This window comes from Mustela erminea, chromosome 11, assembly GCF_009829155.1.
Source record: "Mustela erminea isolate mMusErm1 chromosome 11, mMusErm1.Pri, whole genome shotgun sequence".
Lineage (NCBI taxonomy): Eukaryota > Metazoa > Chordata > Mammalia > Carnivora > Mustelidae > Mustela > Mustela erminea.
Window position 1 is genome coordinate 58,045,253 of NC_045624.1, and position 22,321 is coordinate 58,067,573.

The following is a 22,321-nucleotide window of genomic DNA, read 5'->3' on the forward strand; positions in this document are numbered from 1 at the left end:
AAGTACATTAACATTCCCAATTAGGGTTGTCTGTGTATGTTTGTGGGATTATTAGTAGACATCACATGAGAGAGATGCTTTACCCTTGATCTAATGGGTAAACTCATATGTGAATGATCAGTAGGTATCCATTTTAGTTTCAAGTTCAGGGATGAAAACATAGGACTGTTACTCAAGTTGTGTATTTCATTGTTATATATAAATACTGCATTTAGGGTAAATATTAAAACTTGAGAGGTATTAGTGGGACAAAATTGAGATGGATTTTTAAAATATATTATTGGTTTCAGAGGTAGAGATAAGTGATTCATCAGTCTTCTATAATACCCAGTGTTCAGTACATCACCTGCCCTCTACCCAGTTACTCCAGCCCCCTCCCCTCTAGCAACCCTCAGTTTGTTTCCTATGATTAAGAGTCTCTTATGGTTTATCTCCCCCTCTGATTTCACCTTGTTTTATTTTTTCCTCTCTTCCCTATGATCCTCTGAGTTGTTTCTTAAATTCTACAAATGTGTTTTTTTTAAAAACGATTTTACTGTTTGAAAGAGAGAGAGAGTGCACACTTGTATGCATGAGTGTGAGCATGGGAGAGGAGCAGGGGAAATGGGAGAAGCAGACTCCCCACTGAGCAGAGTGCTAGAGGACTGGGGGCTGGATCCCAGGACAGTGAACTCATGACATGAGCTGAAAGGAAGGGTCCAATGCTTAAGGGATTGAGCCACCCAGGAGTCCCCCCTCTCTTTTTCTTCAAACAAACACTGACATAAGACCACAGGGAACAATTGAAATGAGAGATGAGTCATATCTTTAGTCGACAAAAAGAATTTTAATTTGTAATTTTTGTTGAATCCATGTGATTGTAACAACATTTATTATGTGAGCACTTACTAAGGATTTACTTGGAGTAGGCACTCTATGTAACTTTAGGTATATTAACTCATCTAAATATTATCACAATCTCATAATGTTGGGTCCTTTATTCAATGTTTCCCTCCTTTCTTTTATATTTATAAATTCTGTGTAGAAAGTTTGGCTCTACATAGAAATTAATTTTTCTATGAATATATGAATATAATCATACATCAAAATATTGTTAAAATATGAATATGCTATTTACAGAATTTTTTGGATATTGAATTGGATTCCTATAGCATTTTAAAAATTGCATATGGCTTAATAATTTAACAAATATTATTGAATGCTGAAGAATTGCCTTGTATCTCTAAGTGATGAACATTGCATATTTTTTCTTATATTGCCTTTATAACATTGGGCAAGAAATGGTTAAATTGTGAACTCCAGTGAGCCATGCAGGTCAGAGTAGGAATTGGGTGGATTTGGGTTCTTTAAAAAGTTTGACACTAGAAATCTCAAAGGCAATTGACTAACAAAACTTCTTTCTCACAACTCAGGAGTTGTTTCTGATGGGCAACTGGTGTTGAGAACAGTTGAATTTGGGAACTGGTGAAGATTCAACCTAGTGTGTAGAATGTGAATGGCACTGGATAGGTTGAGGATTTTATATTACTAGAGGAAAGGACATCTCAGTAGGGATAGTGGACACTGTAAAGAAAATGACAAGTCTGGCACTGTAAAGAAAATGACTGTGGAGAACAAATAACTGGGAATTACAAGATATTGGCAGACAGTGTGGAAATCACCACGATAAGAGATTTACCTTACTTATTTTTACATTGCCTTAAATCTAGGTTTTTAGGTTTTTTCAGTTGGTCTTCCCTGAATTGAGTGGTGAGATTATTTTTTATCCAGTTTCACTGAGATATAATTGACACATAACATCATGTAACAGGATGATTTGAAATAAGTATGTATAGTGAAGTGATTAACACAGTAAGATTAATACACCCACCACATCCAGTAGTTAAAATGTTTTTTAAAAGATGAGTTTTAAGGTCTCCTACTATATGCATGTGCATGTGTGTGACACATACATATACACATGTACATATACATATATATTCTTTTTTATGCTTTATTTGTTTTGGGGGGCAAAATATTTTTTATTTTAGTATACTTTGAAACAAAAATGTACTGTAAAGAATAGTACACTTTACTTGCATTTGTCTTTCACCTAGATAGACCAGTTCACCCATTGTTTATAGATTGTCCCCTTTGCTTTATCATGTCTATCCATGTTTTCTCTTTCTTGTTTGGCCAACAGAATTGGGATTTAGTTAAAGGGTGTTTGCTAAATTTATGGTAATTTGTTGTACAACAAACACAAAAATAAAAATATGCTATGTAATTCATGAAACTTCATGAGAAATAACAAATGAGAAATTATAGTAGAAATTACAAAATGTTAAATGAGAGGAAAAGTGAATGAAATCTTTTAAATGGAAAAAAATAATTGAAACTGAATGAAAATATCACAATATGGGAAATAAAGCTGAGGCTGTGAATTAGAGGAAAATTTAAGGCTTTATATGTAATCGGATAATAAAGGAAAAGCTGGAAGTAAACAATTTAAGCACCTTTTTCAAGAAAACAGAAAACTAAATCCACAGATATTAGAAGGAAGAAAATAATGGATAGTAGAAATTTAAGAACTAGAAAATAAACATACAAGAGAATCAACAAAGCTTTTCTTTGAAAATCTTAATAGAATTGATAAAGCCTTGGCAAGAGTGATCATGAAAAAAATTCCTTCTGTGAAGTCAGGTTCCTGGACTCTCTTACATGGCTTTAGGAAATAAAGGGTCATCATGAAGATTGGTATTGATCAAACATATAGCTAGCTCCAGCACCATAAAATATTCTTGATAAGTGGGAAGAAATAATAGTAGGAGTACTATTAATTGGTGAGATTGTTAATATTTTAAAAGGTCTGTTGTCCCCAGCTTTGTTAGAGAAATGATAAACTATCACTATATCAATGTTTATATACACCAAATTATATAACCCTGTCCATGAAGAAGCGGCTGGGTTAAATGTTAATCAGATGGGTTTCTTATTTAAAATTCAGCCTTTTTTCTTTATTCTTCATTTAATACCATGCAGCATCTTATAGATATGACTTGCTTTTTTTTTTTTAAGATTTTATTTATTTATTTGATAGAGAGAGAGAGGGATCGCAAGTAGACAAGGAGGCAGGCAGAGACAGAGAGGGGGGATGCATGCTCCCCGCTGAGCAGAGAGCCCGATGCGTGGCTCTATCCTAGGACCCTGAGATCATGACCTGAGCCGAAGGCAGAGGCTTTAAGCCACTGAGCCACCCAGGTGCCCCCATGCAGCATCTTCTTCACTGTCAGCAATATAGCAATTTCTTAGCCTTTTAGATCTGTCTACTATAGATGAAGGCTACATATCTTTTGAGAGTGTGCATGCAGGGTTAACAAAGGTGAATATTATTAGGTCATATGTTTTTGAATCAGATCATGTCAAAGAGGTCTAACAAATTTGAAGAAAATTGGTTTAGCTCTTTTTACTTGTGGTAACACTTAAACGGGCAGGAACTTAATTATGTTTACCAAATTGAGAGGAATGCTAAGGAAATTGCAGTACTCACCCAGGGCGCTAGGTGGCACAGTGAGCTGAACACAGCCGCTATTGTCTAGCCAGGCAAGGGGATCTGTATGGGAGATGGGTTTTTATTGGATTCCTAGGAGACTCCAATAAATGTAGGAGGATTGAATTGTTAAGTCAAATTGCCATCACTTCCAGTTAGTCCTTTCCAAATGCATACTAAGATGGCTTATTTCTGTGGCTCACACAACTTTCTGGTTAGCTACCTACATGAAGTTGAATACATAACTTTATTGATGGGTGGTAATGGGTCAAGGACTTAGCAGTGCAAACTCCAAGTGATTTCACTGGCATGAAGGTAAAACCTTCATAGTTAGACAGTTACGAATAGCAGTTAAGCCTTGATTTTAGTATACTAGCACTTTGTTCCATTTTCTGTTTGAAACTTAATATATTTTTTTTTAAATCTCAGAAAGAATTTCACAACACATTTGCATAATTATGGACACAAAAGAAGATGAGAATCATGTAGGCCATCATCTTGAAGAAATACTAAAAAATGAATTAAATGTAAGTATTCAAAGGTTGAGTTTCATGACATCAAGAAGTTGAGTTCCCTTTATTCCCCATTTTTGAGCTGATGAACTTCTTAGTTGAATTCATAATCGGGCTAAGGAAATGGAAGAAGGAGTAATAAGTGTGAGGAAGTCCATAGGAATTATTTGTAACTTTTACCGCTAACGTCTTGGTCTATTTACTTCATTGACAACTTTTTGTCTTGAACTGTTTTGTTGGACAAAATGATTTTATTTAAGTCATTTCCCTGTTTCTCTTAAAATGTGTAACCATCTGTCAGGGCTTATGATGAACAAGTGACAACCTTTCAACAGTGTACACAAATTCTACTTAAAAGCCAAAGGAAAAAGTTCATTTTAGTTAATTTTATCATGATAGTGCAGTTAGAAAGGGAACGGGCTCTGTTAGTACTGTCTGTGCTCAGATGGCAGCTTTTTTACTGCCTAATTTCCAAATAACTCTAAAGTTTTAATTTGAATAAAATTTCAAGTACTTTAGAAAGCATCTGGCTTGTAGTAAATTTCTGGTGAAGATGAAACTGTAATAATTAAACTTTTGATGATGAGACAGATGTGTTTTAAGTAATGAATCCTATTAGTTTCTAAACTGTAGTCCTGATTTAGATATACGAACTGTAAAGCACATAGATCCCTGGAATATATAAAAATTTAGTGAACAGTAGTTTGGGATTAGTTCTAGAATCCAAATTTTTACACTTGATATTAGCCAAAAGGCTGAGAAGGGATAGAATCCAAATTTTTAACAAGGTCCTCCAGGTGGTATTAATGGCACTTGGTGCCAAATTCTACCAGTAGCACTTGGAGCAACAACTCAAAGCTGAAAGAAAATGATCACCATATCCAGTGTTTCCTAGGTACAAATGTTATACTACTATCTACTCTTCTTTATTGCTTCTATCCATTGACTTTTTGGACATTTTCCCTTCATCCTTGGAAATTTTAGCATCTTGTGCTCTCTGCTTTCTGCCTCAAGTTCACCTGTTAAGAATCTATTCTTAAATTCCATTCCCTAGTTGCACAGCTGCATCTTGCAGAATATTTTACTGTCGGTAACTTTCCACTGTCTGACCCACTGAAGCACTCTTTCTGCCTCAAAAGTAATCTTTTACCTTTGGGTAATCTCTTTTATTCTTTATCCAGTCAATGCAGAAGTCACTGAGATGGGACCGTGAAAGAATATCACTGGAGCTCTGGATATCAGTCACTCCGAAGTTTAGAGCGTTGGGTTTTTATACTCTTGTTGAGCACCCAACTATTGTATTCTGTGTGACTAATTCCTTTATTGATCTTTCTGGTATTGGACCCTGCAAGAAGTCCTTTTGATTACAATTATCATAGTATTCACTTTCTTTTGCTTCTTTTTCTGTATCTGTTTAGTGATGAAACACTAATTTAATACTAAATACTGTGTGTATTTAGGGATACACACAGTAGTACATGATTGGCCTGGTGTGATTTATTCATCACTCTGACCTCTTTTTCCTTTTTTTGTCCTTACCTTTTTCATTTCCAGAGATCTTCATCTTCCTACCCATTGGGTCCAGTCTGCATATTGCCATCATCTTAACAGTGCTGACAAAGTAAATACTAAGACTATTTCTTAACTTCTTACTAGAATGTTTTGTCATTCCATATCTTTTGCATTACTGCTCATATTTGAATTTTATTTTTTTATTTTTTTAATTCTTATTTATTTATTTATTTATTTATTTTAGATTTTATTTATTTATTTGACAGAGAGAGATCACAAACAGGCAGAGAGGCAGGCAGAGAGAGAGAGGAGGAAGCAGGCTCCATGCTGAGCAGAGAGCCTGATGTGGGGCTCGATCCCAGGACCCTGAGATCATGACCTGAGCCGAAGGCAGTGGCCCAACCACTGAGCCACCCAGGTGCACCTCATATTTGAATTTTAAAGGAAACTCGAGTTCCCCATCTTCTCCCTTTCTTTTGGCTACATTTTGTTTTATACCCTTCCTTGCCTAGTTTAGTTGTCATGTTCTAGCACTTCAGTGGATCATGGATCTTCTACCAATATCCTCAATTCCCTTGTCCTTCAAATGTACCTCTTTGGTTAAAACTTCATCTATTAGTCTAACTTTTAACTTCTTTTTTTTTTTTAAAGATTTTATTTGTTTATTTGACAGAGATCACAGTAGACAGAGAGGCAGGCAGAGAGAGAGAGGGAAGCAGGCTCCCTGCTGAGCAGAAAGCACAATGCGGGACTCGATCCCAGGACCCTGAGATCATGACCTGAGCCGAAGGCAGCGGCTTAACCCACTGAGCCACCCAGGCGCCCCATAACTTTTAACTTCTTTAAGCCTTAACTTAAACTTCATACTGCTAGAGAAAATTAAAATACAGAGCAGATTGTTACCATTAAAAAATACTGGTCTCCATTCTCCAGGGGGCACAGAATATTTTAAAGCAAGTATACTATGATTGCATATTCAACTGCCCATTTACTCTGTGAATATTTTAAACCTCCTGAACTTTGCTCAGGTTTTCTTAACCTCACTGTTGGTGTTTTGAGCTAGATAATTCTTTGTTGTGAGACCCTGACTTCTGCCTTGCACACTGTTTAGCAGCATCCTTGGCCTATATTCACCAGATGCCCCTCGTTGTAGCAAGTAAAACATCTCCAGCTATTAGTAAATATGGCCTGGATGGGGCAAAATCCCCCTTTCTGTTCAGGAATGCTGGTCCAATCCTACTATCTTCACTGCTATTGTTAGACATGATCTTGTCTCCAACTTCAGAGCATAATTATGCACTCCCACGTGGCAACATCCCTGTCTCCTTGACACTAAACCTTTGAAGAGTCCTACATCAATAGCCATGCTCTTACTAAGACTGTTTCCTCTTCAGAGCTCTGGTTCCCCTCCCTCCGCTTACCCTATTGCCATCAATATCCCAACATATTTAAGTTCCTTCCACTAACTGAAATTAAACAAAACAAAAAATCCTCTTAAGTCAGGTTACCCTGAAGCCATCCTTAATTAGAATAATTTAACTTCTCATTCTTTATTTCACTCTAGCCTGATTTCCAGTCCCACTTTCCGCAGGAGTTACTCTCAGCACGATCCTCAGTGACCCTTTGGGCAGTCCACAAGACATTGGTCAGTCCTTACCTTGATGTATTGCAGCACTTGACCCTCTTGTCTAATACTTTCTTCTAGAAGGAATCTCATCCCATTTTTATAACATATTGTCTTTCTGAACCTCCTTTTTTGTTTGTGGCTTCCTCTTAGTTTTGTTCATAGGATCCTGTTCATAAATTTTAGGTTTTCCTATATTGGTGAGTGGTTTTCTCTGTAAAACCATGATGATGGGTTCATATATTGTCTGCTTACTAGAGATAAAATCATTCTCTAGCCCTGTGTTTAATTATTCACCAGCCTGTGTTTCAGATTTGTAAATTCAATTAGAAGTTCCTTAGACCCTTAAACTTCAATGTTAGAGATAGTTAATATTTCACAAATTCTTGTTCAAAGCAGTTGTCCTCCATCTGCTAAGGTTTCAGCCTCTGGCGTGTGTATGTTTTGCCTAGGCCCTTAAATCTGGGTAATCCTTTCACCCATTCTCCGTTTCACCCATGAAGCAAATAAAATTCCAAACAGGTTTGTGAGACCTAAGTCTAGGCACAGCACAGCCAGTTGGCCTTGGTTCAGGGTCTTTAATTTGATTGTCATCAAGCTGTCCTCTGCAGGCTGAGGCTGTAATCTCACCTGAACCATCCATGTCCACGTGGATCTGCTCCCAAGCTTATGTAAGTAGTTGTTGGCAGACCTCAATCCCTTGCCGTGTGGCCTTACCCACAAAGCTGCCTCACAGCATGTTATTCAGGATTGAAGGCATGGTCTTTTCCTAACTTGATTTTTTTTTTTTTTTTGAGAGAGAATTTTTTTTTTTTTTAAGATTTTATTTATTTATTTGACAGACAGAGATCACAAGTAGGCCGAGAGGCAGGCAGAGAGAGAGGAGTAAGCAGGCCCCCTGCTGAGCAGAGAGCCCGATGCGGGGCTTGATCCCAGGACCCTGGGATCATGACCTGAGCTGAAGGCAGAGGCTTTAACCCACTGAGCCACCCATGCGCCCCTCCTAACTTGATTTTACAAGTAACACCCCGTCACTTGTGTCCTGTTGTCTTCATTCAAAGCAAGTCAATGTATCCAACCCAAACTCAAGAGGAGGGGATTCTGTGAGATTGTGAATATTGAGAGGTGGGGGAATTGTTTGTGGATCTCTTTTAGAAGTTGTCTGCCACAAACATAAATTTGTTCCTAAGTTAGAAAAGAAAATACCCACTACTGTGGACATTGTAGCCTCCTGTACATGTGACGTAATACTGTATTTAAGTCTGAGTCTTATTTATTAGAAATCATTAACCAAACCAAACTATAATTCCGTAGTTAAGTAAATGGAAACCCAATCTGTTTGATATGAAAACTAGTCCTTAGAAATTGAGTTTATCAGATATTCTATATGACAAAGACCAAAGTTGATCAGAAACATCTGAATAGTTTTCAAATCAGTGACCAACAAATGGAGCTGACTAGCCAAAACCAGCAGCCTAAGGACATATGCTAAACAAGGAATGAGTTTAATCTCCTGAATTAATTATAGTTCTATCCAATATAAACCAGCCTAACAAATTTTCAAATTCCAATAGGGAAAATAGTCAATGACTACTTTGTTTAAATTTTTATGTTGATCATTCTATAATATAACCCTAGGTGCCCTATTGTGTAATCTGATAAAACATACTAAATATTGACTTAATTTTAGAAGAAACTAAATAGTTTCTGAGCTTCTGCTAGGCTTCCTTTCTATATTTTTTTCCTTTTCCTTTGCTATTCCCTCCCTCTGTCACCCTTTTTTGTTTGTTTGTTTGTTTGTTTTAAAGATTTATTTATTTTAGAGAGAGCACATGTGATCTCGGGGTGAGGTGACCAAGGGGAAATACCAAGAAGCTCAAGGATGAGCTCCTCGAGCATGGAGCCTAACATAGGGCTTGACCTGATAACCCTAAGATCATGATTTGAGTCAAAATCAAGAGTTGGATGCCCAATCTACTGAACCACCAGGTGTCACTTATGATGATGGAAATTTTCAATTACATACTTAAAAAGAGAGACCATTATTATGAATTCTTATGTACTTATTACTTAGCTTCAACAATTACCAATGCATGACCAATCTTGTTTTCTCTTTACTCATTACCACCCCCCAATTATGCTGATGAAAATTTCAGCTATCCTGTCTTTTCATCTGTAAATGTCTCAGTATGTATATGTACAAAAAAGATTTCATCTTTTAAACTGTAATCATAATTACACTCTAAAATATCTATACTCATGGCTTAATATCTTCAAATGCCCAGCAATTGTTCACTTTTCTCCAATTGTGCTATATATATTATCCTTTTTGTTTCCCATTTTCTGGAATAATTGTATCTTTCAGTGTACCTTTCATTCTCTTTCAAAATTGTTCACAAACTGTGTACCTAGATGGCTCTGTTGGCTAAGCATCTGCCTTTGATGTAAAGCATGATCTCAGAGCCCTGAGATCAAGCCCTGTATCAGGCTCTCTGCTTCCACTGCTGCTTCTCCCCCTGCTGGTGATCTCTCAATAAATAAATAAATAAATAAATAAGTCCACAAATAACCATTTTAACTTTCTTGTAATCTATAGCTTTTATCTCTATTTCTTTTCTTTTCTTTTTTAATAGAGTAGATTTTCTTTTAGAAATGCCCACATTATGGGCTTTACTGATTGCAACTGTATGGTGTCACTTAGCATGTCTGTCTGTCACCTGTATATTCTGGAAATTATAGTAATGTCTAGAGGTTTGTTTGGATTTGGATTAAAGTTTTTCTTTGGCAAAAAATAAATTTTTTCAAAGGTGGTGATGTATGCTTCTCCCAAGAAAGTACATTAAGTTTGGTCTTTTGAATTTCTTTGGTGTATGCAAACATTAGTGCCTAGAATCATTATTATTAAAGCATGCAAAATGATATGAAGTAAAATTCAAGAAAGTGGAATTGTGACTTCTGCTCTTGAGGGTATCATTGGGGTTTTTATTCTTAAAGATTATACAGAGTCGTGATTTTAAAATATATTTGATGTGATTCAGTCCATAGCAGTTACACTTTTACTAGTGCTCAAATAGTCCAGTTTTGGCCATTCATTAGAAGCCTCTTCAAGTTAGCTTTAGTCCTTTTCTCATTATGCTAATATTTTGATAGCTTTCCCACTTTCTGGTCTGACCTTGTGTTCTAGATTCACAATGACCTCTAGACTGATTTCCTGACCAAACCTTAAGTCAACTAATTCTCTAGCTGGCTGCTACTAAATTGGTTATTGTTTCTAGTTTTTATTTTGTTGAATAGAGGTAAAAAAACAGTTTCTGTCATTGGTAAAAATAAAACACATCCTTTTGGGGGGGTTCTTTTTTTTTTAATAAATTTTTTATTTTTTTATTACTATTCAGTGTATTGAAATTCATTGTTTATGCACCACACCCGGTGCTCCATGCAATACGTGCCCTCTACAATACCCACCACCAGGCTGGCCCAACTACCCCCCGCCCCTTCAGAACCCTCAGATTGTTTTTCAGAGTCCATAGTCTCTCATGGTTCATCTCCCCCTCCAATTTCCCTCAACTCCCTTCTCCTCTCCATCTCCCCATGTCCTCCGTGTTATTTCTTTTTTTTTTTTTTTTTTTTTTTTTTTTTATTTCCAGCATAACAGTATTCATTATTTTTGCACCACACCCCGTGCTCCATGCAATCCGTGCCCTCTATAATACCCACCACCTGGTACCCCAACCTCCCACCCCCCCGTCCCTTCAAAACCCTCAGATTGTTTTCAGAGTCCATAGTCTCTCATGGTTCACCTCCCCTTCCAATTTCCCCCAACTCCCTTCTCCACTCTAAATCCCCATGTCCTCCATGCTATTTGTTATGCTCCACAAATAAGTGAAACCATATGATAATTGACTCTCTCTGCTTGACTTATTTCACTCAGCATAATCTCTTCCAGTCCCGTCCATGTTGCTACAAAAGTTGGGTATTCATCCTTTCTGATGGAGGCATAATACTCCATAACATTGGGGTACAGATGGCCCTTCTTGATACTACATCTGTATCTTTGGGGTAAATACCCAGTAGTGCAATTGCAGGGTCATAGGGAAGCTCTATTTTTGATTTCTTTTTTTTTTATTTTATTTTAAAGATTTTATTTATTTATTTGACAGAGAGAGATCACAAGTAGGCAGAGAGAGTGAGAGGGAAGCAGGCTCCCGCTGAGCAGAGAGCCTGATGGATTCCTGTCTCATGTTGAGGTCTTTTATCCATTTTGAGTTTATCTTTGTGTATGGTGTAAGAGAATGGTCAAGTTTCATTCTTCTACCTGTAGCTGTCCAATTTTCCCAGTACCATTTATTGAAGAGACTGTCTTTTTTCCACTGTATATTTTTTCCTGTTTTGCCAAAGATTATTTGTCAATAGAGTTGAGGGTCCATATCTGGGCTCTCTACTCTGTTCCACTGGTCTATGTGTCTGTGTTTATGCCAGTACCATGCTGTCTTGGTGAACAGAGCTTTGTAGTAAAGCTTGAAATCAGGCAACGTGATGCCGCCTGTTTTGTTTTTCTTTTTCAACATTTCCATATCAGTTTGGGGTCTCTATTGATTCCATACAAATTTTAAGATTATTTGCTCCCTTTTTGAAAAATACCGGTGGAATTTTTATCAGAATGGCATTAAAAGTATAGATTGCTCTAGGCCGTATAGACATTTTAACAATAATAAAACACATCCTTAATTCTTACTGATGTTTCCAACTGAAATTAGAATTGGGAATGCAGACTTTTTTTTAAAAGTGTGTTTTATCTCTGTCATTTTGTCTAGTGGTAAAATTTAGTGTTTTACATAATTTCAACATAACACATTTGATTTATTTCATGCTAATTGATTCCTGAGAATAATGTAAGGTATTTTTTCCTCCACTGTCTTGAGGGTATATCCTGGTTAGGATGTACAATCAAATTAATGTGTTTTCCAGTCAATTCAAAATAGTACTTCTAATTGGTTATGATGCTATCTGGAAACACTAAATTATTTGGCTTATTTTCAGACATTGCTTTTTTAAAAGAAATTTATTTTATAATTTTACATGAACTTTTATCAAAATCAAATATATAAAGCAAATTATACTCAAAGAAGTCTAAGTTTTGTCACTGTCTTCTGTACCCTGTTGCTTTCCTCTTCTCTGGGTAATCAGTTTTTTAAGTTTTATGGTTTATTTCTTATACTGTTTATGAGTTTCTGTATAATGTGTATCATTTTTTGCATTTATAAAGATTTTCCTCCATTTTCCTTTGATGACTACCTTTATATAAGTATTCCTGTGAAATACCTTTGTCTTTTATTAACATTGATTTAAATTATTTTGGCTCTTGTCTAATCGATCTCCTGGGCAGCAAGGAAAATAACTAGTGTCATCTTCTTGCTACCTCTGCTTTCAGTATCTAATTTGAATTGATATCTTTTAATTAACTACCAAGTGACACTTGTAAAATGACAGCAAGCCTTTTTTATTTTCTCTTCCAATTATAAATGATTATATACTATAATATTTCCCTCACACCCATTCTTTATTTTTAGATCTACAAGTAAATGTTTATTTTATTTTATTTTTTTAAAAAATTTTATTTATTTATTTGATAGGGAGGAGAGATCACAAGTAGGCAGAGAGGCAGGCAGAGAGAAAGAGAGGGAAGCAGGCTCCCCGCTGAGCAGAGAGCCCCATGTGGGGCTTGATCCCAGGACCCTGAGATCATGATCTGACCCAAACGTAGAAGCTTAACCCACTGAACCACACAGTCATCCTGTAAATGTTTATTTTTAAGAAGACTTAATGTTGGTACTTCGCAGATTATTTTGGTTCTCTGAAACTATGCTCCAGGAAATTTCTTAGGGAGGGTTCCTTGACACAGTATTCCAAGTTCTTGCATGTGAATAAAATTATTCTGTGGTTAAAAATGTACAAGTTGATTTTGGCTTAATGAAAACATTGGTTCAAAACTTTCTCCCTGAGCATCTTAAATATGGTTCTGCATTGTCTTCTATCATGAGTTGTTTGGATCAAGCGTGGTTAAAATCTGGTCTCTGCCTGGATGCCCAGTGAAATATTTTTTCTTTGAAGTCCAGTCTTACTAGAATTTTCTTACTGTTGGCCCTTTTGGGTTAATATTACTATGTATACAATGTGTTCTTTTACAGTAAAATTTCTTGTCTTTTTATTTCATGAAATTGTGATGGCATTATTATTTTATTATTTTTTTTCATTCTGTTACTTTAGTTTTCTTTTTTTTTTTTACATTCTTATTTATTTGCCTATCTTTATAGCTATACTTTCTCTTGGTTTTTAAAAATTTTTTTAGCTTAAGCTTTTCATACTTTAAATTTTATATTTCTCTTGAGGTGTTAGCTGTGATACTTACTTTCTTCTATCTTCTTCCTAATTTACCCTTCATTTCTGAAACACTATTTTCTTATTTTCCAAGTTTTTTGTTCTAATTACCTTGTTTCTGATTTATTCCAATTCTGACTTCTGTAGTTTGTTCATTTTGTTTTAGCTTATTAAGTGTTGGGTTGTGGCTTTCATTTGTTTGGTGAATGTATCTGATGTGTGTGTATTGCCTGTAGGGACATTATTTGACGCCTCATTCATTCATTCATTTGATAGAAAATGCAAGCATGCAAGAGCTGGAGGGAGGGGCATAGGGGAAGAGAGAATCTTAAGCAGACCCCATGGCCAGTACTAAGCCTGATGTGGGGCTCAATCTCACAACCCTCAAACCCAGAGGTCATGACTTAAGCAGAATTTGAGAGTCAGATGCTTAACTGACTAAGCCACCCAGCTGCTCTATTTTATTTCTTACGAGATTTGAGGTCCTCTCTACTTGCCACTTTTTAAGTAAGAAAGATTTTTATCTACTTTTAGGAGGAAAGGATGGGTCAGAATAAATTTTATATCTCAATGGCATATGCTTCTTATTCACTTGTTCAGGAAAAGATGGAAGAAATGGCCAGGCTCTTGATGAACTTCCATCTCTCTTACCTTTCTTCTTAACTTGGACCTTCTCTTTGACTTCTAATGCATCTTTGTCAATTTAGACATTTTGGGATGATGCTTTGACTCATAAAGTGCTTTCTTAGTTTGGGCTCAGACTCCCAGTAATCTCCAACAGAGTGAGAACCTTCATGTGGCTCCTTTGTTTTCAACTTTGAACTGGAGATTAGATGGCCTCTTTTGAGTTTTTCTGTTCTTTCCAGAATGGCCTGGTAAGCTATCCAGAGAATACCTGATGATGGTTTTGTATTACTTTCTTTGGACTCCTTCTTTCCCCCTCCTCTTTGGTGGGGGTCTTTACAGTTGCTGGAAGTTTATCCCTACCCACTAATACTGGTTTTGTGGTAAATAATAACTACAGGTTTTGCATTTTGAAGTTTCTTCTTGTACTGTCTATTTTTATGGAGAGATCTGTAGAGACTTGAAAATTAAAGCAACTCTTTCCAGAATCTTCTTCCCTTTATTCTTTATGTGTGCTCTGCTTGTTATTTCTAATTTCTAAGCACTTAAGTTTATCTCCAAATTTCTAGTATTTAATTGATCCATAAGTATACATGATAACTTTAGAACTTTAAAAAATTAGGCTTGATTTGGAGTTAGGGATTTCATTCATTTAATAAAGCCAAGATGCACGTGGATGTTCAAAAGAAAGAAGTACCACCAATGGGGTGCTTAGGTGGCAGTCTGTTAAGTGTGGGAATCTTGGTTTCGCTCAGATCATGATTCATGGGTGGTGAGATTGAGTCCTGCTTTGAGCTCCATGCTCAGCATGGGGTTTGCTTGAGATTCTCTCTCCCTCTCCTTCTGCTCTGTGGGTACACTCACTCACTCTAAAATATTTAAAATACTTAAATAAATCTTTTTTTATTCATTTTTTAAAAAGATTTTACTTATTTTTTGACAGACAGAGATCACAAGTAGGCAGAAAGGCAGGCAGGGAGAGAGGAGGAAGCAGGCTCCACGCTGAGCAGAGAGCCCAGTGTGGGGCTCGATCCCAGGACCGAGGGACTATGACTCAAGCCGAAGGCAGAGGCTTTAACCCACTGAGCCACCCAGGCACCCCTAAAATAATTAAATAAATCTTAAACAACAGGTATTTCTCAAGCCCTCTTAATTGTAATTTACTCCTTTGAGGAGATATTTTGGACTTTTGTTAAACTAAAAGTTACTATAGAACTTATAAAGAAGAGTTTTGTGTGTCCTGTAAACTTAGAGGATCTTGGTTGATTTGGAAGGGGATGTCATTCATTAACTGCTAAGTCTCTCCTGGCTTCTAAATTTGCCTAAAAACCATTAAACCACAGAAGGACTTCACAAAATGTTTTTTCTCAATCAGCCACAACACTAAGAATTAGAGTGCCTTTTATGTGCCAAAGACTATGCTATGTACCTTAATCCTTTAAATTCATTTATTATTATTTCTACTAAATATTCTTCTAAGAAAGGTAAAATAAGAAAGGTAAAATATAAGAACTAAAAAATCGCAGATGCTTAACAGGGTTTATTCCTAACAGCAGGAAGAAGTCCCCTTATAAGGAATAGCTTAGTTTTACATATTTTTCTCTTCCATAAGGGAAAATTTATCTTGTGTCATTGTTCAGCCCATAACTTACAGGCAAACACAAAGCACCGCATTTTCTAATATCTTTATCTCCCAGAGTGCTTTTGTCTCATTCTGAAAAGAATGTAGAAAAAAAGCTGAAGTCATCAGTGTTGAAATCAAGGAAACTATTGGGCAGATCAGTGGGGTGTCGATCTGCTCAGTACACAGTGGGAGGATTGTCTCATTGGCATGAAAAGAAAAAATGATTCTCATTGATATTAAAGGAAGAGATTGGGTCTGCGTGTTAAAATTATTTGTCCAAAATTTTTGAAACCTACCTTAGGAGGTGAACTATATATCTAAATTCTAAGATGATATACAACAAATACATGAAAGGGGTTGGTTTAAAAAATAAATAAGGAACTAAGTAAGGACACCCTTCCCACCCTCCATACACATGAACATTTCACTCATACTTGAATTTCAACGCTTTATTATCAGGATTGTTATATTTCTTGGATTTCTTAAGGAGTTTGAAATATTTCCACCTACTTTAGATCTAGAGCTCTCCAGATGTACATGAGATAGTAGTGGAAGAGTCCGTTATCATTGTTTTCTAACTCAACAAATGTTGAAAAATAGTTTATGATACATACTGTGCTGAGTAGTAAAGGATTGATAAGTAAGGGATTAATAAGAATGTGGTCATTCTTCATTATTCCTTAATTCCCTAATTTACTTACCAAATAATACATGCCTGTTAAAATTTAGTCACTGGATATAGGGAGTTGAACTAAACAAGTATGGTTCCTTCAAGGACATACTGTTGAGTTGGGAATAACATAGAAAATGAATACAAAAAAATGTTTAGTTACTAATGGTGATAACTATTCTAAGCAAAATGTGAAGTATGCTAACGTGAGAGAGAGCCCAAGAGAATCATTTAGATTGCAGGAGGAGGGCGGTGAGCTAGAATCTCTTGGCAGATGGAACATTTAGTTAAACCTGTAAGTGCGATCAGGAGTTAGCTAAAAGAAATCCAGGAGAAAGAGTGTGTGAAAGGCATTCAGAGAGTTTGCTGAGTGGGCTGAAAGACTTGTAAGGTTCAAGTGGAGGTCAGAGTTGGCATGTGGGGACAGGCTCTGTGAAGGTTACCACCACCGCCAGTGCTGCTGCTGTTGTTACTGAAGTTTTGTCCTAAGAGCAAAATGAACTGTTGGAAAACTTGAGCTGGAAATGACATAAACCAGTTATATCTGTAAGAAGGTTATATTGACTATTGCTTCTTAACGTAAAATTCTTTAGAAGATGGCATGTAGTATTTCATGTTTTCTTACATCATATTTACCCCTACAAGCCCAGGTCTTTTCAACCCATTTTTCATTCATATAAGAAAAGAAATGAGGTTCTTAAAAAAAGGTGCTTATCTTATATTTGGAACAAACAGGATCTGTAGGAGATTTGCTTGTATTTGCTTATCCACTCCTTCCTGTTTCCTGGAGCACATAATTTAATTACTGTTCTGTGCAACCACCAATAACTAGTAGAGTACAACTGAGACCCATTTGTTTTCCTGGGTCTAAGGCATCCTTTGGTTTTGTTGAGGCTGTCTGTGATACCTAGTTTTATTTTGCCTAATGCCCTCAAGTTTATGTCCAGTGAATATATGGATCTGTGCTTTTTCTTACAGACCTAACTAGACTCAGTGTATGGCATACTAGTTCAACCAACATCAAAAATAGCAAATGAATTAGAAGGGCAGAAATTAAAGAAACAGAACAGATTAAGTCATTGCAACATGGTAAGACTCATTGAAAGTGGGGTTATTTTATGCTGATTTTGGCATATAACACAATATTTTGTTTAAAGATAAAGGATTTGTTCATTTTTTGAAGACGAACACTGTGAAGTACAGTGAAATAACACTGTAAACACTATTGTGGGACCTCTGACTGAACAATACTGACACAATTAATTCAGTTAGAGTATGTGGTTTTGGTATATATACAAGACTACAGAAACTTGTTGAAGACCATCCAATTACTTTGTTTGAGTTTATTTGGGATGTTAGCCAGATTTCCTGATCAGATTTCCAGAGGTAAAAAAAAAAATGTTCGAAATTATTGGACCACCTAGTTGCTTGGGATGGTATTAATTATATTCACTCTGTATTGAATAAAATTAGCAGTTTATAATTGCAACTGCTTGTCATAGTTTTAGAGTCATTATTAATGAGGGAGTAAGTATAATCCTCCTTAAATACCACTTTGTGTACTTTATATGCATATCTATGTCTTTTGTCTTTGTGTATGTTTTTGAGTCACAGGCACATAATGAAATATTACCCTTTCTCAAGGAACCAGATGGTTAATTTGGGAAAATGCTTTTCTGCATCCTTGTCCACTTAAGAATGAGGTCATTGCTCATAAGTTCTAGACAACTGTTATGCTGAGTTAAAAACAAATCAAAACAATACCCAACATTTACTTTGGGGCATATATTGGTTAAAAATCAACTCTTCTAATTTGGGAAATTGATTTTACATACATACATGGTAAACATGTTTAGAAGGAAAGTCTTTATAAAAATCTGAAAAAAATGTTTGGGAAAGATTGTTTGGAGTGTAGATTATAGCTTCTATACTTCATCCGTTGATATTGATGAATATGTACTTACTAGTTTTCTTAGGCTATTTAAAGTGAGATCAAATTTTAGAGCTTATTTATTGTGATTTCACTTCACTTTGATTTTTTTGGTTCCAAATATAGGATACATGTTTTTAAAATGTCATTTTATACTTTGAATTACTGTGTCTCCCCTAATGAGCTTGGAGATGAATTTCATTTCAACTATTTGCTTGCAGTATAAGTCTACTTTGTAATACCATGAAGTAGTTTATTCTATTGTTCTGGTGGCTTTAGTTAAATAATGGCTCTGGGGTTTTTGTTGTTCGAGGGAAAATGAACCAAATATATCCATTTGAGCTTGTGGTCTTAATAAATTATCCATGGCATCTTGTTTCCAAAGCCTGGAAGTACTTGCCTGCTTAAGTTCAAATCTCTTTTTCTCTTGGATGGATATCATATCCTTTCAGTGACTGTTCATTGCCTGTGAGTTAAAGTCGATACAACTTGGCCAGTTATTTGATCTCTTTCACAGTTGGTACTGAACCTTTACTCCTTATGTTCTCTCCATCGTAGTGAAACATATTATCTTGCTCATGCCTTGAAATTCTGTCATTTTCTGTCCTTTTCACTCAGCATTCTGTTTAATTGTATTGCCATCCCTACTAGTGAGCTTCAGATTTCATTTGAGGCTCAGTTTAATATAAGTCTTTTCATGAAGTTGTCCCCATTTTTCTCGTTCTTGGACTTCTTAAACTACTCATCAGTAGTGGTATGTCACTGTGCATGTTCTGTCTTTTATTGTTACATTCTTATACCCGTCTCTTTCACCATTTCTTTTATCACTGATCCTTGCACAAAGCTGTGTATATGGTGAGAACCAGATACATAGTTGTGGTTAATGGTGATAGGATGATGAACAAGCAAGCGTCGGGAAAACTTCTCCACCTGGACGTCAGCCAAATACATTTCTGGAGATAAAGAGGTAGCCGCTGGGCATCCATCAATCACGTGAACTGTTGAGAGGAGTTTAGAACATAATGTACACCCAAGAAATTCTAATTGATTGCCCAGTCAGAAGACAACTATTTTCACAAAAGGAGGGAAGGGAAGGGCAAAGAGCAGATGTTGGAGAGGTGAGATGAACATGAGTCAGCAGCAGTGATGAAGTTGAAGTTGGTGTCCAGTGGCCTTCTGACAGGAAAGAAGAGAGACAGAGAGAGTGAGTGATGAGGAAATGAGATGTGCAGAGGCGCCTCTGAAGTGGGGTGAAGAAATAGGTCCATAAGCAACACTTTAAGGTTTGTTTTTTACAGTAGAAAATAGGATTCTACGTCAAGATACGAATCTACCTTTCTTTATTATCTGGGCCTATATGGCTTAAAAAATATCCTGAAGTGTACATGTGTTCACACACTTCTGAAATAAGTCACACGATCATGTTTTAGTTACTTTTCCCTAAAAAGTAATTTATCTTTAATATTATAAAAGCATTTTGGACCTAGACACTAAATAATGTATATTCAGTAGGTTACTATTCTGCAACTTATAATGAAAAGTTGTATGAGACAGAAATTTTATTTTCTACATAAATATGGGAATTACACATCCCAGTAGAGAGAAAAATACAATAATGAAAAATTTTTGGCTTTACTATGTAGGATTTGAAAAATTACAATGGTACCATTTGGATTGTACAAGTGTTGGAATGGTATTAAGTATTCCCTAAAAGTTAATCAAGTGGAGAGTTCCTCTGTGACAGAAGAGCATGTGAATTCACTAATCTGCTTATACATAATTGTAGCTGATTATGGTTTCTTAAGGTGTATTTCATACCTAATTTAAAATGAAATAAAATGGAAAAGCAAGGTACAGAGCTTACTGAGCTGCAAATCTGGTTTTAATATATACCTCCTCTTTTTACTCATTTTGAAAATATACACCTGACATATTAGTGGTATAAAAATATTAAAACACTTGCTAAAAATAAATTCTGGTATTTCCCTTATAAAAAGAATGACAATATTAAAGCCTTAAAGTTGCTAGAATATTACTGCTTTTGGTATAACTTACTGATTCTCAAATAAGTGCTGAGTACCCAAAACTAGATTTCTCCATCTAATGTGGGATTTCGCAGTAGTTATGCTTTTGACTTACTTGTATAGATAATTTTTTTTTTTAATCTTGGAGGTTGGCTGGTGTTTGCGTCATAGAATATGAGATAATATCCCTGTCCTCTATCCACTAGGTGCCAGTAGTACTTTCCTATTCTACATGTGACAATTGAAAACGTGTCCTGACTTTGCTGACTTTTCTTGAGGATGGGCAGTTAATACAACCTGTTAGATTTCATGAGTGCTCAAAGTTTACAGTGGGTTGGGAGTAAAGTTATAAGTATTGTATTTGTAATTTCTAATGAGTGTGTAGTTACATGTAATAAACTATAGGTTTTAGTTAACTATTTAAATCATCTATAAAATTGACTTGAAATTTTTGTTGGTGTTGATTCCCATTAATTTAAATCCATATTTTGCCTAGAATATAGCTTGTACATACTTCATTAGTGCATAATTATATAGGAAATGGGCTCTAATGTATACTTCTGTATACATCTGGACAGTGTCTATGTTACTTAGAAAAAGTTAAAATTTTGTAAAAGTGAATTAGATTGTGCTATGAATTTGGTTAAGAATTTGGAAAAAAACAGTTGAAGTAATTCTTTAAATTTACTCATGTATACTTATCATACTGATTAAATCAAGATATGGGTAATTTCTTTTAGGAAGTATGGAAATACAATGGCTTCAGTAGAGTCAGAGTTAAAATTATCTTCTGATAACTGTATGGAAGCACACTCTTGAGTATATCTACTGAAAATGAGAGTGGGCTTTTAAATTAAAGTGGGTTCAAGTTCTCTAACCTCTGGATCATTCAAAGTGGGCTCCACAAACCAGTTTTAGCAGTATCAGCTGGAAGCTATCTAGAAATGCAGATTCTTAGATCCCCAACACACATCTAATGGAATAAATATATCTATTTCTAACAAGATTCCTGGGGATTCTTATGCATACTGAAATTGGAGAAACACAAGTCTAAACCTGATTTCATCTTTCCGGTATGAGTTAAGCTCCATAAGGATAGAAACTTTGTTTTGTTCATTGCCACGCTCTCCATGTACAATCCATGGTCTAGCTCAGAGCCCTCAATAAATACTTAATGGTTGAATGACTGAAATGCTAATCCGTCAGTGGATAGGATACCCTCTTCTTGCCTTTTTTTTTCTTTATTTTTAATTAACACAGAGATTTTTTTATGTCATCTTGCCAGTGCTTAGCTTCCAAATGTTTTATGGATTATCAGGAAAAAATTAAAAAGTCATATTACTGCACATACCTTTTTAATGTATTTTTTTGTCATTTACAAAATGACAGAATGGGTAATACAGAATATGCCTGCCAAAGAATACTTACAAGTAAAAAGCAGTAATTTCTCATTTACTGCAAAATTGTCCATTAGTTATATAAAGCATAACATTCTGTAGTGAAGCTTAATGGGAAGAGAAGCTTGAGTAGATGTGCTTTTAGTAGCTTTACCTTTTTTATAGACACAGTATCCAGCTTTGGATGTATAATTTGTATGGTGAAATGGGAACCTTGAATTTGTTGTGATAGTGCTCAGGTTTGTAAGGGTTGAGGTCTGTATACTCTATCCCACAACCCTTGTAGTTTTGCATCAGAATCATAATGGCCTTCAAAGGAATTTTAACAGAGGGGGATATATAAAGGGTGGACTTTTTTTTTCTTTTTTAAGGTTTTATTATCGCAGTAATCACTTCTGCTACCATTGCCAGCTACTCGGTATGTATTGAATGTAGTGTTTCAGATACCCGTGACTCTTTTTCCAGGATAAAGTCTAATAAACAGCTTTGGAAGAACT

General features: G+C 35.7%; 1 protein-coding gene across 3 annotated transcripts in view; it reads left to right on the forward strand.

Annotated features, from left to right (window-relative positions):
* CRPPA (CDP-L-ribitol pyrophosphorylase A) overlaps positions 1–22,321 on the forward strand; it is a 299,557-nt gene that overhangs the window by 133,622 nt on the left and 143,614 nt on the right. For all 3 annotated transcript variants that reach the window (XM_032304813.1, XM_032304812.1, XM_032304814.1), the window contains exon 6: positions 3,959–4,056. In XM_032304813.1, coding sequence (XP_032160704.1) covers positions 3,959–4,056 — 98 coding nt within the window. The remainder of the gene's footprint in view (positions 1–3,958; positions 4,057–22,321) is intronic.